Source organism: Rhea americana, unplaced genomic scaffold, assembly GCF_003343005.1.
Source record: "Rhea americana isolate MKP2758 unplaced genomic scaffold, rheAme1 scaffold_49, whole genome shotgun sequence".
In the NCBI taxonomy this organism is placed as follows: domain Eukaryota; kingdom Metazoa; phylum Chordata; class Aves; order Rheiformes; family Rheidae; genus Rhea; species Rhea americana.
Genome location: NW_028186634.1, coordinates 3,261,449 through 3,283,233, shown reverse-complemented (window position 1 = coordinate 3,283,233; position 21,785 = coordinate 3,261,449). Strand labels below are relative to the sequence as shown.

The window sequence follows — 21,785 nt, the reverse complement described above, 5'->3', positions numbered from 1 at the left end:
TGAAGTTATTACTTAAAAGTGCATGTTTTAATAACAGAACTTTTTGAAACTATTCATATCCTTTTCTAATATTTATTTACTGTAATTACCTGTGTTCAGGAATTTAATTGTCTACAGTGATGTATCCTAGCAAGAGCAGATGTTAGCTTAATTTATATTTATATCTATCTTATATCTAGCGACTTACAGAAGTAAAGCTGCTTTTTTTCAGTGCTGTTTCAAACTTTTTTTTTTTTTTTTTTTTTTTAAGTGATTTCTTCATGCAGTGCTTGTAGCATGCCTCAGCATCAATGCTCAGGCAGGCTGGCCTAGAAAGAGCTTTCCTACTATGCATGCCAGGAAAGGGGGAACGTTGCAGCTGGCTTCAGTGACTGACTTCGGCATTGGCAACCTTCTTTGTGCAGCCCAGTCTGGCAAAATGTATCTGGGTCTTCTAGCCAGCTCCCCCTTCTGCCAAAATCTGCTGCTTAGTAATGAAGCAATTCAGTTTACTCCCCTGTTATGGTGGAAGCAACTGTAGGTGGCTAGTCCAAGCTGGGCAGGGAGATAGAAAACAGGATGTCAAGTACATGAAGCAGTAAAATAATGGATTTCATGGGAAAATTGCTGAATTAATAGCACCAACAAAAAATACTGCATGAGCATAGGTTTATTGAGATGCTGGTGCCTTTAGGTTGAACAAAACAGTCCATACTTTACAGCACCATTTTTGGCTCTTTGTAGTGTTACGTTGGCATCTATGCCTTCATTTATGTTCACCTTTTTTTTTTTTTTAATTATTTCTGCATCTCTTAAGTCTAGAAATAATTTTTCTCCCTAAAATACTAAAAACTGTATGGCCTAAGCTATATACAATCTCCTGTCTTACATTGCTTTACGCAACAATTTTTTTAAGGAAAGTAATTTGAGATGCCAGCACTTTTTTGTATCTTCTATTACATATTAGGTAAAATCATGATTGTGCAACCTATTTCTTACAGCGCTAATCAAGAATCTGTGAGCATGTACTGGGCTAACATTGCGGTCATACGTCAGTCCTCTAGATGGGTCATAGTGTCTGCATTAGCATACTTCTGCATAATATTGAAAGATCAGGCTCATCACGGAGAACTGATGTTGTAGTGCTTGTAGTATTGTAGTAGAGGAAGGAGATCAGCTGCATGTGCTCATTTTAGGCTGTGTAGAGAAGGCATTGAAAGTAATAGAAGAAATACAATTGCCTTGTGTTTTTTTGCAGGGAAGCTTGGTCGATTTCCGCCAATGATGCATTACCAAGTGACGCCGGACAACCGAGCTGCCCCTCATTTTCCAAGGTCCCACCTTGCTGAAGCGGTTGCCAAAGCCAAGGCAGGTGGAGGTGGAAGCAGTGGTGGAACTGGGAGAGGTCTTGTGGGGCAAATTATCCCTATTTATGGATTTGGCATCTTCTTATATATCCTGTACATTTTATTTAAGGTAAGAACAACGTGTATTGAAAAGATGAATATATCAACTAAGCAGTCTGAAAACTTAAATGCTGGTACCAGTTTTATATCTGGCTTAATTTCAGCTCTGTTCAAAAAAATACTTAAACTGGACCTTGGACTGGCAATGAAAGATTGGTACATCTGATGTTTTTTGCCATTGCAAATACTGTAATTAAGAATGCACCAAAGGGTTGCTATAAACCTATTTTAGCCTTTGACCCTTTACAATTTTTTAGGAAATTTTTTTCCTTGGAAAATGTGTACGTATGTGGTGTCTGTCTATGTGGCTAAACGTGTGCATGTTCTATGTTAGATTATTTTCTAACATACATATTGCATTCCTTTTTATTATGTACTATTGCATGCTATATATGCTGTATAGGTTATATGCTATATTGTGCAGAGAATGAACACAATTACTGAATGTCTTTTAGAACAAAAAGCACCACATTCTTGGAGAATGGAAGTTGGTGAGGTTGTATTACCCATAGCAGCTGAGGTGCTGACTGAAAGCTGATTTAAAATGCCAGATGCCCCTCAAATATTTAACAGTTGCTTTGGACTTCTTACAGCTTTTTGTTACACAGACCTGACTTGTATGTAGGTGATTACAGCCTGGAGAAGAGAGAACAATCTTTGTACTCCGCTGCACAAGCTGACAGTCTCAAAATACCAGCTCGTTTGGAAGGAGGGGGAAGGGGACTAGGCCTTGGGGAAATTGTTTTTTCCTTTAAGTGAGGGTTGAATCCAGACTGATCAATGCCTGAAAAGCTGAGTCTGTTCTGGTGAGTAAAAGAATCCCAGGGCAAGAAAGAAGTGAATTGGGTGAGTTGATTAAACACAGAGAAGAGGAAAGAAATAGAGAGCCTGTAGCTTCTATATAGAGCTACTCAGTGTCTTTTGTGCAAAATTGGTAATGTTCTCTGACATTTATTCCTTACAGGAGGGATAAGTGGATTGCATATATTCCATCAGAACCCATTACTTTATTTCTGAATAACTGCTCAATCCAGCATTTTTTCCCTTTCCACAGAAGAATTACAAGATCAGGCCCTTTGGTGCAATAGATACACATTTAAAATGAAAATGTTATATTTGATGAGTTATGCTTTCATTATGTTTAAAAATACTGTTCGTTACAAGTTTCTTTTAGGACTCTTCAGTTGGCAAGATGTCCTAGGCATCCTTCAAGGTTATCTGGTTTTGCTGCTGGGGATGCTTTTCTATGGTTAGTTTATAGCATAATTTTAGCTTTCTATACTTTTCTTTGTTTTGTTGCCTTTGAGGCTTATATACTGCTATTGTTCTAACTCATGTGCATACTGAAGCATTTCTTTTTTGTTTAACAGCTGTCTTCTAAGGGAAAAACTGCAGCTGGGGAGCGGAAATGTCCTCCTGCTGTACCTGGAAACATGAAGAGGAAAATCAGTAAGTATTATTTCTAAGTTGTATCTGTGTAGCTGTTTACTCAGTAGAGTCACAATCAGGCCAGCGTCTTCAACTTATCGATACTAATAAAACTGCTTTTCTGCCTAGTAAAGAGAAAGCCAGGAGCTTCTGTGTTAGAGTGAAAACATGTTAAAATTAATATCTAATCACTCCTGGCTAATGAGATTCTGCGATAGTAGCCTAACATGAAGCCCTCTTTGAGCCCTGTTTTCGGGATACTCACTGAATTAACTAACTGCCCTGATCTGCTGAAAAGCTAAAGTAAGCAATGATTAAAAACAGATGATGTCAGTCTGTAATTATTCTTTCATTTGTAGTATTCTAGTAATAATATATAGTTATTATTAAAAGCTAGATTAATTTTTTTGAATTTTGAATTCATTGTCATCTCCAGGCTTTTCACTGCTTTTTCCCTTCCTTTTTTTTTACTATGCTCAGTTTTAATGACTAGAATGTAAAGAAAGGAGGCACTATGAAATATTTCTGTGATTTTCCCTAAACATCAGTGAGATAACAGATTCGCCTATCTGTAGACGTTTGTTGATGAAATTAATGAGTTTACTTTTAAAGATTGGAGAGTAGTTACTGTAACAGTATTAATATGTATTGTGTTTAGTGGCTATATTCTTATAATAAATAAAAGTACATAGGGCTTTATAGAAAGTGCTAGCAGTAATGTAATGTTAATATAGCTGTAATAATTTGTCATTAATACTTATATTAGAAAACCCTGTCAATGCTGCATTTAGTGTTCTAGATGGTATTTTTGGTGCACTTACTCTGTGTTGTGCCTATCAAATTTGTGCAATTTATTAACAATGCTAATTGTAATTTATTTGCTAATGCTTCATTAGAGAAACTAACTTTGCAGTCAGTTAAGTAAAAGGCCCAAAGAAGTAGTGATGAAAATGACCGTACCTTTTTCTAGAGCTTTTCATTTGTATTCCTAGTGTTCATTGCAAACTGTAGCAGAGCAGGGGACGAGTGACTGGACAAGGAACCTGAACGCACAGGCTCTTACTAGATCACTGCTGACTGGGAGGAAGTAACTCCCTTTCTCTTTGCCACAATATTCCTCTTTCACTGTGTCTTGGTGCTGCACAAATCAGTGCTTGTACTGTCTGCATGTGTAACTAACCCAGCTTGGTTTCGTTTTGTTGTGCTGTCAGTAACTCTGAAGTTTGAGCACGAGCTGCACAAGCCAAACAGGGAGTACAAGTATTTTTGTTGAAGTCTATGCTTGTGCATCTTTCCAGTTAACTGCTTTGGCTAAATTAACACCAGTTTGGGTGTTCCTGAGTGTTTGCCCACATGTCTACTAGTGTATTATGGACACATTTAGAAAGAGCAGGAACTGTTGAAAATGTCAGCAGTGTTTACTCCCCAGATGTAGTGTGGATAGCACTCGTGCATCCCTGTCCGCCTGAGAGACTGTTAGGCCTCACTGTTTGCCTTGGCATACCTGTGCAGGCAAGTCCATGAACTTCATCCTCTCTGACAAGGATGAGGTTTCTCAAATCATAACACTTACTAGAAAATGCTCAAGTGACCTTTTATCTTTGTTCCCAAGGACTTAACAAGTAAATTCCATGAGGACTATTAATAAAAGACAGTAAACTAAACCCCTGTGGTTCCCCTAGTGGAAAACAAAAACATCAACAATCTGATGGCATTTTCTGTTCTGTAACTTCAACATACAGGGCATTTCCAGTGACCTACTCACTGTGTTTATTGGGTGGTAGCTCCAAAGCTATTCAAAGGTAGTGCTCTCTTTATATCCTATTGCCATTGCCTATAGCACCTGGAAAAGTAGCTAGAGCTCTTTAAGCTTCATGTCTTAGTTTCCTCACAGTCAGTTTGGTTTGGTTCAGCATATGCTGCCTGTGACAATAGAACAGGCAGGGATGCATTTTCAAAGTACCTATTGATGGATTTTGTTCATTTTACAGCTGACTATGAACTCACTCAACTCCAAGAAAAACTGAGGGAAACTGAAGAAGCTATGGAAAAATTAATCAACAGAGTAGGGCCTAACTCTGACAGGTAGGTTTCAAATTACAGCATTTTAATGAGGGATTCTTTTCCAATTAGAAATGAAACGTATTTTACATTAAAAAATATACTTCTTTTGCAAAAAGAGCAAAAACTACACTAGCTGTATTAAAATAGTAATATTGTTTGAAGTAATACTTCAAAATGTAGAAACTTGTTTTTACATGTCATGTTTTTTATTCTGCATTTTTTTCTTTCTGAGGTCTGTTTTAAAAATAAATCATTCTTTGCGTGTTCATTTTCCTTAAACAGAAGAGCAGCTGTCCCTGCCCCACTATTTTATTTACAGTATTATTTAGAAGATAACAGGTGTATCTAAACAGAAATTAAAACTTCTGTATTTAAAATAATATGAATGAGTCCCAAGAGACCCACTTGTTTTATGTTATTTTCCAGTGCTGTGGATTTTTAAAAATGGAAATGCTGTTATATTCTGCGTAAATGCATGTTAGAATCTCTATAAAATATTTCTTTAAGGGCAGAATTCTATAATAAATCTTATTCTGTAACTTAATTCCAACCTTGCAACCAGTAAATCCACATATTTTCTACTAAATATGAACAAAAGAGTTGTAAAATCAGATTTAAAAATGTGTTTATTAATGCTTGCTATAAATCTTAAATGGATACAGTATTTTACATTATAAAGAAACATTGATAATGTAACAAGTTTGTATTTTTAATAAGAAGTGTAACAACAGATCAGTGTTTAAAATGTAAATACCACAAATACCAAAGTGAAATTTGAAAGCAAAAAAGATAGCTGTTCAAACTGTAAAGCATGTTAACTTTTTCTGGATCAATCAATTCCTCTGTTTTCAACCATTCTGTAGGAACAATTGTTTAGCTTAATTGCTGTGCTTAGCATAAACTTGCATGCTGCTGTCACTTGCACTTTGAACGTAGTTTTGAAGTGCCGCTGCCCCCATGGCCACTATTGTGGTTGTATTAGGGGTAGTAAGCTGAGGTGCCAGACTTGCCTTGACTTTCAGGAACATATCCCTACGATGCCTTGTTTCTGTTAAGGAAAAAAGGATACTGCTTTGACTATTCTTATTTATCTGTATTTGGAGAGCTAGCACAATGCTCTATGCTTATATTTAAGCTGCCAGAAATGAGCTGATGTGCTGCCTGGATACTGTGATTGTGGTCAGTATAGGATATTTTTTACTGAGAAAATGGGCTTAGGTCTGATCCAATAACTGCTTCATTCAGTGTTATTGGGTCAGAATTTTTGTTATTGGGTCAGAATTTTTATTTAGTAGAACTTCCCATCTTTGTTCGACCAAACTATTTACATAGATGGATTTAAAGAGCTCGGAGGAAATCAAAATCTGAGTCAAATACCAAATATTGTATGTAGTTTATCTTTAAAAGACGGAAAAGAAAAAAGAACTCAAGATGTACTAAATACCTGGTTTCCAAATACAACCAAGCTTGGAAGCTTTGTGAGAAGCTAATTAAGTTCTGTGATACTGGACAAATGCCTTAAAATAAAGTATTTAATTTAAAAGTATAACTTACGAAATATATGAAAATATATTTCATATATATTTCAGAATAATGAAAATTACTTGCTCTCCATTTATTAATGTCCAGTTAAACAAAAGTCTTTACAATAGAAACATCAAAGAAAGAAACAACTGATATCAATTTTGCATTAATGTTTAAAGGCCCCAGGTAAGGTCATAGCCTATTGTGCTAGATACAGCAAAAGAGACTTTCTGCCAGGCAAGTATTAGTAACAAAAACAAAGGTGTATTTTTTGTTGTCATAAAAACTGACTTATCACTGTAACACACAGGGTTCGTAGTAGTGCTGCGGTCTGAGCTCCTGTCATGGTGTTCTCTCACTATACTATAAGAGTTCTTCTCTTGACAAAAACGGTCCAGGCTTTATGCTGAGTTCCCCTTTCTGTTGAATTCTTCTTTGAATCCAAAGATACTCTTAATTCTGTATATTTTTGTCAAAAAATGTTTCTATTGTACTTCCAGTGATAGATGATTCTCAGATAATGTTATACCATAAAAAGAAATCCTATTTTGAAGGAATAACTTCTGTAGTTTGTAATTTAATCCTGCTTTCTTCTGTAGCAAGTGTTTGTATTGTTTTCTTGCTGTGGCTTGCCCTGCTCATTTTGTTTTTCATTCAATGTCATTTCAAGAAAGTGATGCTAGTGGAAGACCTCTCAATACAATTATCTGCTTAGTCAGATGGGATAGAATAATGCAGCCCTATGTTGCACAGAAGAGAAGAGGCAGGAACTTGGATCTGCTGTTCATACTAGTTGCAATTGCTAAAGCCTTAAATACAGAAATGCACCTTGCAGAAACGGAAAACTTGAAAAGCACAAAGATAAAGATTTTTGGTTAGAACTAGCATGTATTAGCAAGGACTAGAAGCAGAGTAAAGAAAGAACTAGGAAGAAAGAAACTTGGCAGGTACTCAGTAACATAACCATATCTAAACTAAGAGGCAGACAAAGATAATTGTTCCATAATGCACACACTTAAATGGATAGTACATAGTACCTAAGGATGTAATAATTCATAGTTTGAGAAAATTTAGTGTTCTTCCCATCTCTTTTTTCAACAAATGATGAATTTAAATTAAAAACTTTAATAATATATTACTATCGTGTCCTATCAGCATGGAGGACCTCAATATCTCTGGTTTGTAAACATAGACCTTCCTAGTGCAGTATCTGTCAGCAGAGATGAGAATCCTTGCTAGGATTTTGATGATTCAGAAATAAAGACTTGACTGATGGTTGTGTAGGGTGCTCTGCACTAAAAGCATGCATATTACTTTTCCAGGCTTTTAGCAGAATGTTTGAATATTGGGGCAGTGATAAAACTAGTGCAAAAGCTTTCCCTGTCAATATGGCCTGTATTCTTTCCATCACTCTCCTTAAAGTTTGGGCTATTTTGAAACAACTTTAAACTGAAGAATGCTTTCTCTCTGTTTCTGTTGGAAAATACTCTCTTGCAAAAATCGCAACTTCCAGTAATTATGTAAGAGGTAAAAATAATGCAGCTTGATTGCCTGTTTTCAAAGCCATGCTTACCAAGCTGATATTTTGAAAAAAAAAAAAAAAAAAAAGCTTTTTACCATAAACTGAGCGAATGTAATAGAGAAGTTGTCAAGTGAGAGATATATAGTACTCTGTGGTGCAATTTTTGGTCTATAGCTGCATTTTAGTGGTGATTTTTTAAGGTCATGAAGCAAAAAAAATGCCAGTTGACATGCATCTGAGACACCATGTTAGATTATGGATTTTCACTGCAAGCATGATAGCTCTTTAGGAAATGTTACGATTTCAATGTAAGAATCAGAAAATTTTACTGTATCTGTTAGTGAGTACTTTGGGCCCCTACAAAGCAACGTATGCATCATCAACACTGAAAAGTAATAATTCATTTTGGAGCTACGAACACACAGAGCAAACATGATGCCTTTTCTTACACTGTAAACCTTTTGCATCCATTGTCCCTTTACAGTGGGCACCCTTTACAGCACATTATACTCGGCAAATCTGCTGTACGAAGCCAACCAAACAGGTGTTTCACACATCACCAGTCCTAGAGTACTTCTTACTGGAGGCCTTAAAGGAAGTGGTAATATTGTGTGGGTTTGAGTTTCTCCCTCTGTATGGGGAATTCTCTCTTTTAAGCAAGACATGTAGGATCAGAGCAGAATTCTGAAATACTTGCAGAGACCTTGTTTTCCAGTAAGAAAGTGTTGCGTTCTATTGACAGTATCTACTGTATAAGGAATTATCCTTTGTGAAATGTCGCAGTTATGCAGCTTGTATTACTGATTCTGTTACCTGAGCTAGCGTATCTCCACACTCTGCTAAACAGACAGGTCTTCAGTGCCTGTCTGTCTTTATGCAGGTGATATATATTCAAATTGTGTATTTTTTTGTCCGTAAAAGGATTACTTCTAGTTCTATTTCAGCTATTATCAAAGGCAGGTAGCTGATGAAACCATTTCCTCTTGCATGCTGATTAATTTGCATCTCAAATTCTACATAATCCAAACTTTTTATAACATGTCATCTTAAACTTTCATTTGCTTCATGGAACAAACTGCTCTAATGGGTCTCAGGGCAATCTCCAGAAAGATCTGGGACTATATCAGCTTTTCAAAGCCTTCTCCCTCGGAGAAACACAAAGATGTGGCAAGAACAAAGATTCTGGAATTTAGTCTTATCACCTCAGTTTAAAGCTGGGTAACTACTAGTGAAACCAGTGGGCCTGCTCCTGATATAAATTCAGTTACAGACAGCTGTGTGAATTGTAGCTGTGAGTAGTGCTCACACAATGCTCAACACATGCTCTGCACTTTGATCACTACTGCACAATGCAGCAGTGTGATTCTAATGTCATACTGCCTGTATATTAATAAGATGCTGCCTTTTGCAGAGTAACTACCATATCCTAATCATTCCCTTATCTGTAAAGCATAAAGTATCTATCATCTGTAGCATTTCATTATTTGTAGCATAAAGTACTTGTTACCTTGCTACTCTGTTCATGCCAGTTAATAAGCAGAACTGAAGGGGGGAGCTGCAAATCACATGGAGCTGCAAATTTTCAAATTTATGAGAATTTAGGCACCTGAAACAGTGTTTTGATAGATGCTCATCACTTAAGTCCAAAATTATTAACCAGTTTCCTCTTCTGTCCTCCCTAAGATTCACAGAGTAGCTGTCTCTAATCCTGAAGATCGTCTGTCTACCCAATGGTCTAGAGAGCGTCAGCTGTAATCTGTCTGACCTCACCTATCACCTACAGCTTAGCATTCTGCAGACACCAAGAACCACCCTGTCTGAGTAACTACAGGTTACAGATCCTGCCTAAAACATGGAGGGATTCAAAAAGTAGCCAGACTAATGCCTAAGTTCCCAGAGAGATTTGGACTGGTACCTACACAGGAGAATAACAGAAACACAATGTGAAACAAGCACAAAAGTCAGAACCATTTTTATGTGTGCTTAGGTACAGCCAGGGATCTTTTTATTCTGACCTCTTCATCTACCAAGTACTTTCTGCTTTGCCCCTAAGATTTTTAAGAAGCTTTATTTCACAGAGAATATTATTTACTGATAACTGTTTCCAAAAGCTAATGTTATGTTGTAAAATCGAGTAATTGTATTAACTGAGCAACAGTAATCATGAGAATCCGCAGTGAAGAACCAGTCAAAATTACAGTTTTAGTCTGATGAAAATATGAGCCCTCTCTTACCAAGGGAATCTAAAGTCTAGTTAGTTAAACGTAACATTCCCTTATCATTTTAAACCTTTCTTCCTGCTTCTCCATCTCCCCCAACCAGGCAGCATTGTTGAATCTGTTGCTTGGTAAAATAACATGATGGTTCTGTCTAGCTGACTTATTTTTAGTGAGGCCTTGCAAATTTAGTGTCTTTAAGTTCATAAATAGGGAGTCATTAGACTGTGGGAGACTAATGTCTCGGTGAGACGTTTTGATCAGGCCCCACACGTTGTTTTAAATGTAGCATAGATTCTGAGCGATATTTTCTTACAATGCCTCAAACAAGGCGTGGTCCTTTTATTCTCACTAAATGTTGTTCTGTAGGCCAGAAACTTCTATAGTGTCTTTTGTACTGGTCAAGCAATTCCGTAACGCTTGCTTGTGTGTCGCTTCTATCTTGCTCTCGTGCTGGTTGTACCTGCCTTCCTTGACCTGTTCAAGATGGCAGGCTTTCTGGATAAATGCCATACTTTATTCTGAGTTAAAGTGCAGATCATGTGAAAATGCTGAATCGCGATCATACTACATCCAAGGTTTCTTCAGAATATGCTGCAGAGACCAAGGTCAAACTCTGAGTTAACACTTTTAGTAGCTTGTAGTAATAGTGGGCTGAATTCTGATGTTTAATATTTTCTAGCAGAACTCAAAATGTTGCAACAGACCAGGAGAAAAGGTTACTTCAGCAGCTCCGCGAGATTACGAGGGTTATGCAAGAAGGAAAATTCATAGATGGCATCTCTCCAGAGAAGGAAGCTGAAGAAGCTCCCTACATGGAGGACTGGGAAGGTAAGCAAGACYTTTCTTTATCCAGAAGATAAAATTGAGCAAGGTCTACTTTAGCCCCACTCCCTGTCAGAATCTGTTGTTACTTTGTGCTTTCTTTTAAAAAGGGAGTGTTCAAAACTTTTCAAGAGCAGCATTGTTTTCACAGTAATAGAAAATGGATTTTGAGGCATCCAGCATTTCTTACTGTGTAAATACCACACTACCATCTGCTGCCAAAAGTGGCATATGAATGTCCATATATGCTCTAGCTGCTGCTAGGCCTTGGCTGTTGTTTATGTCTTTCCATTTCTTTACTGGGCCAGATTTCATACAAAATCATAAAAACCTTGGAATCAGGTTTCATACAAATCATAAAACCTTGGAATGAGAATCAGTATGTTTTTCATAACTTACAGATTTTTACTTTCAATTTGTGGTTTTTTTTGCTCCAGCATTGTAAAACTCAGCTACAGGAAGACTTTCTCTTAAAAATTTCTACATTGTAACATCCCTTCCATTCCTCATTGTTTACTTATATAACTGTTTTTAAGCCATCCCAAGTGAGCAGTTAGCTTTTAGAATTTTACAGGCATCTTTGCAGACTTAATTCCCTGATACTTAAGAACCTTACAAAAACAATTTGAAATACAAAGCATAAACACCACCCTCGAGCTCTGTTTTCTTCATGATACGTTCTCTAAAATGAAATGCACAGCCATTGGGTTATATCTGTTTTTCCAGCTTTATAAAGCATACTGTTTATACCTAGAATCTTCAAAATATTAATCAGTCATTCTGTAGACAGGAACAAAAAATGCATCTATTTAAAGATCTAAGCCTTGGTTTTCACACAATTTTCACCTCTTAGTTCCCACAGCTTTCCACTAAACTCGGGCATTAACTCTTGAAAGTCTGGGTTGAAATCTTGACTCCCTGCAAGTCAGTGGTATTTTGCCATCATCTTCCAGGAACTCCTGTTTTCACGTTCTTGGCATAGCAAGTTTTAGTACTGACAATATAATTTACATAAATGTTATTTTTAATAAACTGTGCACTGACCACTTAAGTTACTACTTTTGGCTTGTACTTTTGAATTTTGTTAATGTTTTGCTGGATGTCACTTTATTCCTAAGGTTATCCAGAAGAGACCTACCCTGTCTATGATAATTCTGATTGCTTCAAGCGTAAACAGGACACAATCCTTGTAGACTATCCGGACCCAAACCAGCCCTCTGCGGAAGAGGTGGCAGAAAGAATGGAGGGCATGGAAGGTGAGGATGATCTGTGCAAGGAAACCCTGCTATCTAATCTCACCACAGGGAGCGACAGCCATGATGTAGTGCAGAAGACAAATGAGGTAACAGGCATCAGTAACCAGGGCAGGGACCTTCATGATAGCCCGGACTTTGAGGAGTGCTGTTACTGCTGCAAGGACAATGATCCTGCTGTTGTAGCAGAGAATGCAGGATTCCACTCTGAGAGCTGCAGCGAAGCAGAAGAGCCAGCCAGGGAGGACCTGTCCGTGGAGTCGGACAGTGAAAATGCAGCGCTGAAGGAGCAAAACGCCGGTGGTTCAGATGAAACAGGCACACTGAGGAAGCGCAATGCAAAAGGACTTGAGTAATAGGGACAACATGTGGACATAATCCTAGATGGTGACAACACAGTTCATAAACTGTCATTTCATGTGGGTTTGTGTCCTGATGTTCTGTTTGCTTTCATCTCTTCATACTAATTTCATTCCTACAATAATGATCACATCATTTCCTATCTGATGGAAGCCGGTGCCGTCTGTCATGCAGTCTTGTCATGGTTTATACTGACTTGCCAGTAGTACTTTGTCTTGCTTTCCAGAAGCTGATACGTTGGAGCAGATTACGCTGTTCAGCTATTTGTGATTCTTTCCTTTCTAATTTCTGAACAATCAGTTCTTATTTTTACCATTGTCATCCAAGAGTCAACTAAATATCTCTTCTGACAACTATCTGTTTGTGTCTTCCCGTATGAAAATAAATCAGTATGTACTTTTGAGACTATCATCAGGAAGATGGAGGAGGAAATACACTTTTTCTCTTACCTGGATGTTAACTGCTTGGCAGAACAGACCATGAACACACGAGCGACTCTCCTACTCCATCATGTTACTGCTTCTGTAAACCTAAGAAACTGTTGTCACTGCAATCCACATGCTAACATAGCCCACAGGATGCTTCCCAGCACATTGCATGTACAAGACCAGAAGTCTCATCTATTTTGTGCCCCAGGAGAGAGAATGAAGAATTACTGGTTGTGCTTTGTCTTTGCTATGGCCATTAGAGCGCTTGGTGAAACACCAAGATGAGTGAAGGAATCTGACCGTAACCTGTGTTACAGAAGAAYACTGAAAATACCCCTGGGGAGCCATCCTGGAAGCAGGAGAGTAGAATCATAGAATCAGTAAGGTTGGAAGGGACCTCTGGAGATCATCTAGTCCAACCTCCCTGCTCAAGCAGGGTCACCTAGAGCATGGTAGAAAGGGTTGCATCCAGGCAGGCCTTGAAGATCTCCAGAGGCGGAGACTCCACAACCTCTCTGGGCAACCTGTGCCAGGGCTCTGTTGCTCTCACAGTGAAGAAATTCCCCCTCACACTCAGGTGGAACTTCCTGTGTTTCAATTTTTGCCCATTGCCTCTTGTCCTGGCACATGGGACAGCTGAAAAGACTTTCTGGAAGTGTATTGAACGGCTCATCTGAATCCAGGCCATATGAGCTGCTTAACAAAATACATGTGTAAGCCACAGTGTAACAACAGCTTTATTCTTAGATCACTGGGCATAGCTTGGGTGTGTTTGGAAAGACAGGGCGTCTTGGCCTACACACTCACATCAGGCTTGTTAAGATCAATGGATATCATCTGCCTTTGTGTTATTTATAGCAAATTCTTACTACAAAAACTAGGTCATACTAAAGGAATAGGGAAAAGRGCGGAAAAAGCATACTGAATACTTACTCTGTTCTATTAAAAGCATATTTATTTTTAAATCATTATTTGATAAACTAGCTTTTATTTTTGTTTCAAAAGATCCTGGACTCTTTCAACACTCTCTCACTTTTCAGCATGGCAGCATAGACTTCTCCTCAACAGAGGGCTAGTATTTCCTTCACTGGGAAGCTCTGCATGTGTAAATACTAGACTATAGTTCTTCTGCCTTAGTCGATGTCCTTCAACTGCAGTACTAATGTCATCTGGCATCAGTCACTGGAATGAAAGCTGCTTCATACTCCTTTGCCTGCTAATACTGTCACATACCAGCAAATGAAGACTTCATCACAATCTTGTCTAGCCACATCTCTGCACTGGCAGACACTGTCCTTATTTGAAAACCACATTTTATTTAGAAAAATACCTTACTACCAAGTAGAGCTATCAAAGGATTGCCTTCATTCCATTGTAAATAGCAGTGTTTCCTGCCCCTGTGAACAACAGGCTCACTGGTTATGCACTCCTAAAAGCCACATGCAAGAAGAGACTGCGTGAGGAGCAAGGTCGGAAGAGGGGTGTTCCTGGGTCTTTCACAGTAGTAGAAGGTTGATGCTGCTGCATGGCTTACCAAGCATACAGCCCCTTGCCATGAGAAACAAGGATCCATCTCAGTTCTACTGCAGCTTATGGAAAAAAGGACTGACAGAATTTATCGTGTCTGCAAATAAATGTGATTATGATGTACTTCAAATTCCAACTACTTATAAAGGTATGTGAAATTAAAGATGTTGGCTGCTTTTTTTTTGGAATTTGTGCTCAAAGTTTGCAGTATGTTTTACAATACAAAAAGTATGTATGTATGTTATACATAAAGGTAAGGCAGCATTACTAAATAGATACTTCCCATACAATAATAAACTAAAATGTAGTAAGTAAGTAAGTTGTTTTTGATAACAAAACTCATACTCTAAAGTGCATTAATCCTAAAGCTACTGCAGCATGCATCCAAGTTTTCATGCTGGTAAAGACTGCTCAACTTACTTACAATGATATCCAGCAAGTCACTGTTAGTGCATATTGTACTACGCTTTATGCACAAACATGGGGTACAAGTAAACATTTCTGTGGGCCTTCTTAGTGGTCACTGTTTCTCTGCTGGCTAAGCTAGTAGGTCTACCAGGATTTGACACAGCACTGAATAGGAAGATGCACAAACAAAAAAAACCTTCATACCTATTTGAGTGCTACTTTAGTTATGAACTAAACCTAAAAGCTAGGAGTGTAACATGAAAGACTACTTGAACAACAGAAAGGGAGCTATGTCCATGGTACAATAAACTAATTTTTGCAGTATATTTTGACATAAAGTTGTCTGAAAGGAAGAACTGATGATTGTGAACTAAAATTTCCACAGAAGGACTTGGGAGCAACAAAGCTCGGTATTTTAGGTGCCCACTGACCTAGCAGAAATCACGATTCCATAGCGGCTTCCCTGGGCAAAGCCAAAGCACAGGAAGCCTCAGGCTCCCACTGTTAGTCACTACCCAGCTAAGCAGGGAGCTGCTTAGGCTGAGTGCTAGAAACGTGAAAGGGAAGACTCAGCTCTAAAGAACATCATTAACTCTAAGCGAGGAGGTCACTATGTCCCCTTGGAAATTTCAGTAAGGAAGAGGTTGTTAAGCACTTACTTAACATCCTTTCCTTGCAAAAATTAGCGATAAAGGCAGCCTTCCTGTATTAATGGGGACACCAGGATCGTAGTGTGAGGTATTTCTAAATTCTTACGCTGTGATTTGGAGCAAGGGCCTAACCTCAGTTTCCCCCGAGGGTGGCCTAACGAGCAGGCTGTAGGCTCGTCTTGATCAGTATGTCCTCTGGAGCTGCTCCACTTTGCGTTAATAGTTAAATACTCCTTTTCATCTGTGAGATTGATTCATGTGTGTCATGCTGTGGTTCCAAATTGCCAACAAAGGTTTAATTYCTAAGTTCAGCCTGTGTTCTGACTTTGTTTTTTTCCAGTCTCCCAGTCCTTACTGAAAGATCTTTTTTCACAGAGAAGGGCAAGACCAGAATTTCTCCTCAAGCCCTTCAGCRTAGGTAAATCCAGAATTCAGCTCTCTCCTGGTAATCAGTTTGACAGGCTAATGTGATCACCACAGAGCTGCAGATGAAGCACAGTCACCAAGCACACATTGCTCTGGAGTGCAAAAAGAGAAATATTTCTATCAATCGGAACCAATAAAGAAAGCCCAGGGAGCCTATATTCAAACAGAAACATCCATTAGTACTTCTTTTAATACCTGCAACACAACTGAAGGTTTGCAGTATTTTTCTTTTCAGCAGCAGGAAGAGACAAATGATGCTAATGCAGGTTGACTGGTGCCAAAGAGTCTGAACAGCTCAGTCACTTTGGCAGCCATAGCCAAGGTACCAGTAAGTGCTGTTAAGAGGCATTTATACTTCATAGAGCCATTTACCAGCAGCCTTCAAGATGACTAATTCTCTTCCTGCTTTATATATGCCACTCCTCTTATTTTTGTTTGCTTCATTCTTTCTTCCCCCTTCTCAAACAGAAATGTGTATTTATATAAGCATTTTAAAAAAGAACTTACTTGGATCAAATCAGCAGTTCACAAAGTTCACTTACTTAACAGTTTCTGCTCTGGGTAAATCAAAATCATAAAGCAGAAAATCAGCAAACCTGGACCCCAGGAAAAAAACTGTAGAAGCTCAGGTGGACTCCCAGTAAATTCAGAGTCAGGCTTATTAAAAGCATGTGCTCCTTCACTTACTTACAGTATTTTCCACGTACCAAATTAAATGGCTATACATCTTCTCAAAGCTGAAATAAATAGCATATGTTGTTTAAATTAAATAGTTTAATAAAAATTATTATATAAATGTATATGTAAAAAATCACTTGCAGTTTTATGTATTCATAAATAGTGTTTTAAATATTTATGTATACATACATGAAATGTATGTTTATATATTTATATTAATATATTTTATACATTATATACACTATATTTATATCTGTTATATATACTATATTTATATCTGTATATAAAAATGCCAGTGGCTAATTATTTCTGGGTATTTGTACATAGGTACAGATAATTATAGGCATAGCTTAGGATCAGAAAATTACAGATTATCAGATCAGTGCTGGGCACAAAATGCTATAAACAATTACTAACTCACTCAGTAATATTTGGATAACAGGTAAATGTAAAGTTTTGATCTTACTGAATCACTCATTAGTGTTCCTTTTTATTGGATTCTTTCCTTTCTGAGCTAACTCTTAAGAGTAAGAAAAATCTTTAGGTCACAGAACAGTCTTCTATTGAAGTGTGTGTGTGTGTTTTTTTTTTTTTAAACGTACACGTCATTATTGAAATACTGTTTCTGTCCTCATGTATCACAAACACTGGACAAGAGAACCCAAGTAAGAGTTATAAAGTGGTCTGTTTCTCAGTGCTCTTCTAGCAATTATATATTTCAAAGCAAATAAGTACATTATCAGACCTAGTATTCCTTGTACAAATGCAGCTGGAAACATTGGTCTAGACAGATGATTTTTCTTAACTAACTTGTGAATTTCACCAGTTTTAGGGAGACGCACAGATTCCTGAAAGCAAGTTTAGACACCTGACAATATGCTCCTTTTCCTCATCTTTCCAGGATGCCTTAGATACAGTCCAGGGATCCTTCTTGCACTCTGTTGAAAACCACTGGTGTGACCAGCCACCTGTCAAAACGCAGGACTCCCCGTACCTGTGTTATTCCTGACAAAGGCTTTACCTCAGGAACCCGGGAGTCTCCCGTCACTGCAAGGTTCTGAGATAAGATGGTCCATGCCAAAGTTCACTAGCCTTGCAGTTAGAAAATTTCCTGATGTCTAACCTGACTCCTCTTTGCTGCAGTTTGAATTACTTCTGTCCATTACAGATGTGCAAGACAGATTCCCTTCTGCTGTCCAGTATCTTTTTACATATTTGAAGATTTTTATATTTGTGCTATTGACTATTCCTGCCTGAGTAGATTCTTTGCTCTTGKCCCACTGAACTGTCCTCTTAGGTTTATCATTTTGCAGTCTTGTTTTGATACGAGTGAGTGAGTAGGCCAAAAAATGCAGTCCTTAATAACAGCTAGAATTGGAAAGAGTTCAGTTAGCGTTCACAGAAAACAGGCACCGCAACTGATGGTCCAGCAACAGAGATCTGCGACAGCAAATGGGCCTCTACTCACCCTATGTTCATTAGGAATCTTATCATCTTCTTCACGAAAATGAGCGAGAGAGGAGTCTTTCTATGCTATGCCTTGATGTCAAATCTTTGAGCTCAAGAAAAAAATTAACTGAAAATGTTGAGAGATCTGGTAAAGTCAGGGCACTTAGGTCTGGGCTGATAATACCTTTTTACAGTTAGGTTTTAGTTCTGAAATTCATATTAGCATTAAACATTAAAAACAGTTTAAACAACAGTACTGGAAACACCTTATGATAATAACTCTCAAATTCCATATAGCTAATTTGTTAATGTATTTTGAACCTTACGTGGGGAAAGACAAATTCATTTCAAACAGATCAAGTTTAGTATGTCTGCGCATATGTCCTCTATTGGCAAACACTGGAACCTGGATGCTGTACAATGTAAATTCTGTGAAAAGACAAAATTAATGGTTGTACAGACTGATAATAAATACATTTCCTCCAGAATACCAAAGTTTCTTTAAAACGCTTACTTCATAAAAGCACATTCTTTTAAGTTTATCTAGAATTCTATACAGTTCTGAACAAAAAATGAGATGCGTGACTACTCAAAACAGGACAAGATAATCTTGTGCAAATGGACAAAAGACAGGCATTATAAAAAAAACCACAACTGGTTAAATATAAAAAGAAAGACAGTTTTTATCAATTTTGATATTTTCCCCTTTTAAATCTGATATAATTTAAATGAATGCTATATGGTAATGTCCTACTGTTTATCATCCATTGGTATGTTTAAGAAAGGGACAGTAATAGATTAAAAAGTTTACCATAGGAAAGAATTTTAATAAATTTTCTTTTTCATTTTATTGGGAAAGAAACATCCATGTAGCACCAAATTTTCTGCTTCTAGAAATTGAACTAAACAACACCAACAAAAGATGCAGTCTTCTTAACAGGGTTGTATAGTCCCAACAGATTCTAAAATGCATAGTTCTGTGCCTGCTCCCAAAGACTGTCATTATTTGGATGAAAACAGTGTGGGTAACACACAGTTTAATGTCTATTAGGAATTCTAAAAAATTAACTACCTGAGAAGTATTTACTTTCTGAGAAGTATTTACTTTCTGAGGTACTTCTACAGGTTTATCAAATTACACTACATACTCACAGACCTTTTTTTCCCTGCTGTTCCCCTACGCTTGTGACAGGAAACTGTTCAAACAGGAGAAATGAAAGGCCCAGTCTTACAACAGTGTGGGTACAGATGCACTCACTGCATGGCTCAACCCACTGAAAAGTCAGCCCAAAGGAAGAAAAAAGAAAAGCAGGCCATTGCCTGTATTAAATACAGGCACTTACAGAGAACATGTGAGGGTTTTTTCTTTCTTTCTTTCTTTCTTTCTTTCTTTTTCTTTCTTTCTTTCTTTCTTTCTCTCTCTCTCTCTCTCTCTCTCTCTCTCTCTCTCTCTCTCTCTCTCTCTCTCACACACACACACACACACACACACACACACACACACACACACACACACACACACACACACACACGACAATTTCTCTTTAGAGATACTATTTTGCAATCATTAATTCCAAGCCAAAGTAATATAATTCTTTATGCTGTCAGTGTGAAAAGTGGAAATGAGGCCTGATTAATCCCTGGATAACACCAATGGAAATTTTTTTAAGACTCTATATACACACGTGTACATACATTTGTGTACCCGGCCCATATATTTGCACACATAACATCGGATATATTGGCAAAGGCATAAATTCGATCTATTCCTAATATTGAGAATGCCTGCTATACTAGGCACGTATGTGTGTCCCCATGTCCTGTATATATAATACCCAGATGATCTTATTTTCATGTCACCAAGTACAAGATTTATTATTTAAAATAAAGTGTTAGTTTGAATCACAGGAAGAAAATTTTTGCACTTTTCAAATAGTTACAAAAGTCACTTTTTTTTTCATAAATGTTTTACTGTAACCAGCAATACATTTGTTTCTTACAATGCTTGTTTGGGAACCTCCCTATGTAATTTGCAATTACTGTGCAGGGTCAGTTAGTTACTCAGTATGAGTCCTTAAATCGCAGCCAACTATTAATAATGCTTTGTCTTTCTAAATGCCCCGTCTGGTTGCAATAATAATGTCTTAGAATGTTAAGGCACATTTAATAGAAATGTCAAATATTTCTTGCTGATAGACGTATATAACCCTTTTGGTCTGAATGATGCTTCATGGGAAGTGCTTAAGAGCAAAATTTGACCTCCCTTCCAAATCCACTTTCAGACAAAGAGAAGAAATCCTTAGGATTCTTGTGGACACATGCAAGTACAGCATTATAGGGACACTAGCGAGTGAAGTTTCAGTTATACCAGTGGGCTTCGCATTAGGCCCTAAATGGAACCAAGTGTGTGCAAACAGCATCATGAAGACATTTCCACATAAATAAAGCTGTTCAGGAGAGATGCAATTGATACAGGGAGAATTCTTAAAAATGTAACACAACACAAACAATGGCAGTTGTGGTCTAGAAACCAATGCTGAATGCCATTACTCGCGCCAAGGGATGCCAGCTAATATGCCAGGTCGTCACCCTGCTGCTGTTCCCTGGTCTAACTACCTCTTGCCTGCACACTGCAGTTCCACAGCATATGCAAATAGAGCTTGTTCTCACATCTGTTTGGTTTTATGCAACTTTGCTTATCTAGTCCTTCTGGGCACAGGGCTGAATATAGTGTAAGTATAATAAAGTTATCTTCTTATACGCAATACAAACATCTGATTTTTTTTTTGACTTAGAGAGCCACAAGTCCCAATTTCTGCCCTCATGAGGAGCCATTTCTTCAGTACTGAAAGAGAGTATCTCAGTGGCTTCAGGTCTGCATTATTTTTTTCTGTAAGGTTCCATGCACATCTTTGCAGCAGTGTCCTCAAACTGCAGACAAGTGCACACAGGGTAGGAACGACCACATGGGGAGAAAGCACGAACTGTTACGCAGCAGAACAACACACAGCAGTTACATTGCTTAGTGATAAACACTCCTCTGTAATAGATCCACCGTGTGTTTTTCTTGTATGATAATTGCTTGCATGAATGCTAAAAACGGCTTTCAGTGTCCTCCATATCCAAACAGATAAAAATGAAGAAGAAAAAAGGAAAGGAAGATTATTTTCTCACTAAGAAAAGCTGTGATGGGCTCTCTGAAAATAAACCTGGTTATTCTGGCATACTTTACACCATGTTCTTAGCATCAAGCTAAGCTATACTAATAAAGCAGTTGCTTTTAACCTGCAGTCCATGGATCCCTGTCATCCATAAAAAAATCCAAGTAACAACAAGGGCTGTTGTCAGGAAGCTTAAATGCATTATACAAGTGTCAACAAATGAGAAAGGGCTGAAACACACTGCGACAGAAAAAGAGGCCTTTAGAAATGAGGCCTGCGCTGTACGGGCTCTTAGCTTTGAGACTACGATTCAGGGAACCGGCTGTTAGAAATGCTGTACTGCCAGTCATAATTGCTGCCCTGAGAATAAAGCAGGATGATTCCCTTCACATGTTCTCCAGCATCTTGGTCAAAAACCTAT

At 37.9% G+C, this 21,785-nt stretch overlaps 1 protein-coding gene across 4 annotated transcripts in view; it reads left to right on the top strand.

Annotated features, from left to right (window-relative positions):
- RIC3 (RIC3 acetylcholine receptor chaperone) overlaps positions 1–21,014 on the top strand; it is a 28,204-nt gene extending 7,190 nt beyond the window's left edge. For 2 of the 4 annotated variants that reach the window (XM_085317170.1, XM_085317172.1), the window contains exons 2-6: positions 1,238–1,455; positions 2,816–2,894; positions 4,865–4,958; positions 10,882–11,030; positions 12,143–14,780. In XM_085317170.1, the coding sequence (XP_085173296.1) occupies positions 1,238–1,455; positions 2,816–2,894; positions 4,865–4,958; positions 10,882–11,030; positions 12,143–12,633 (1,031 nt within the window). In that variant the 3' untranslated portion in view covers positions 12,634–14,780. Of the gene's footprint in view, positions 1–1,237; positions 1,456–2,815; positions 2,895–4,864; positions 4,959–10,881; positions 11,031–12,142; positions 14,781–20,998 lie in introns of those variants that run through there. The other 2 variants (XR_014897322.1, XM_085317171.1) reach the window with 2 other exon arrangements.
- Positions 21,015–21,785: the final 771 nt, after the last annotated feature.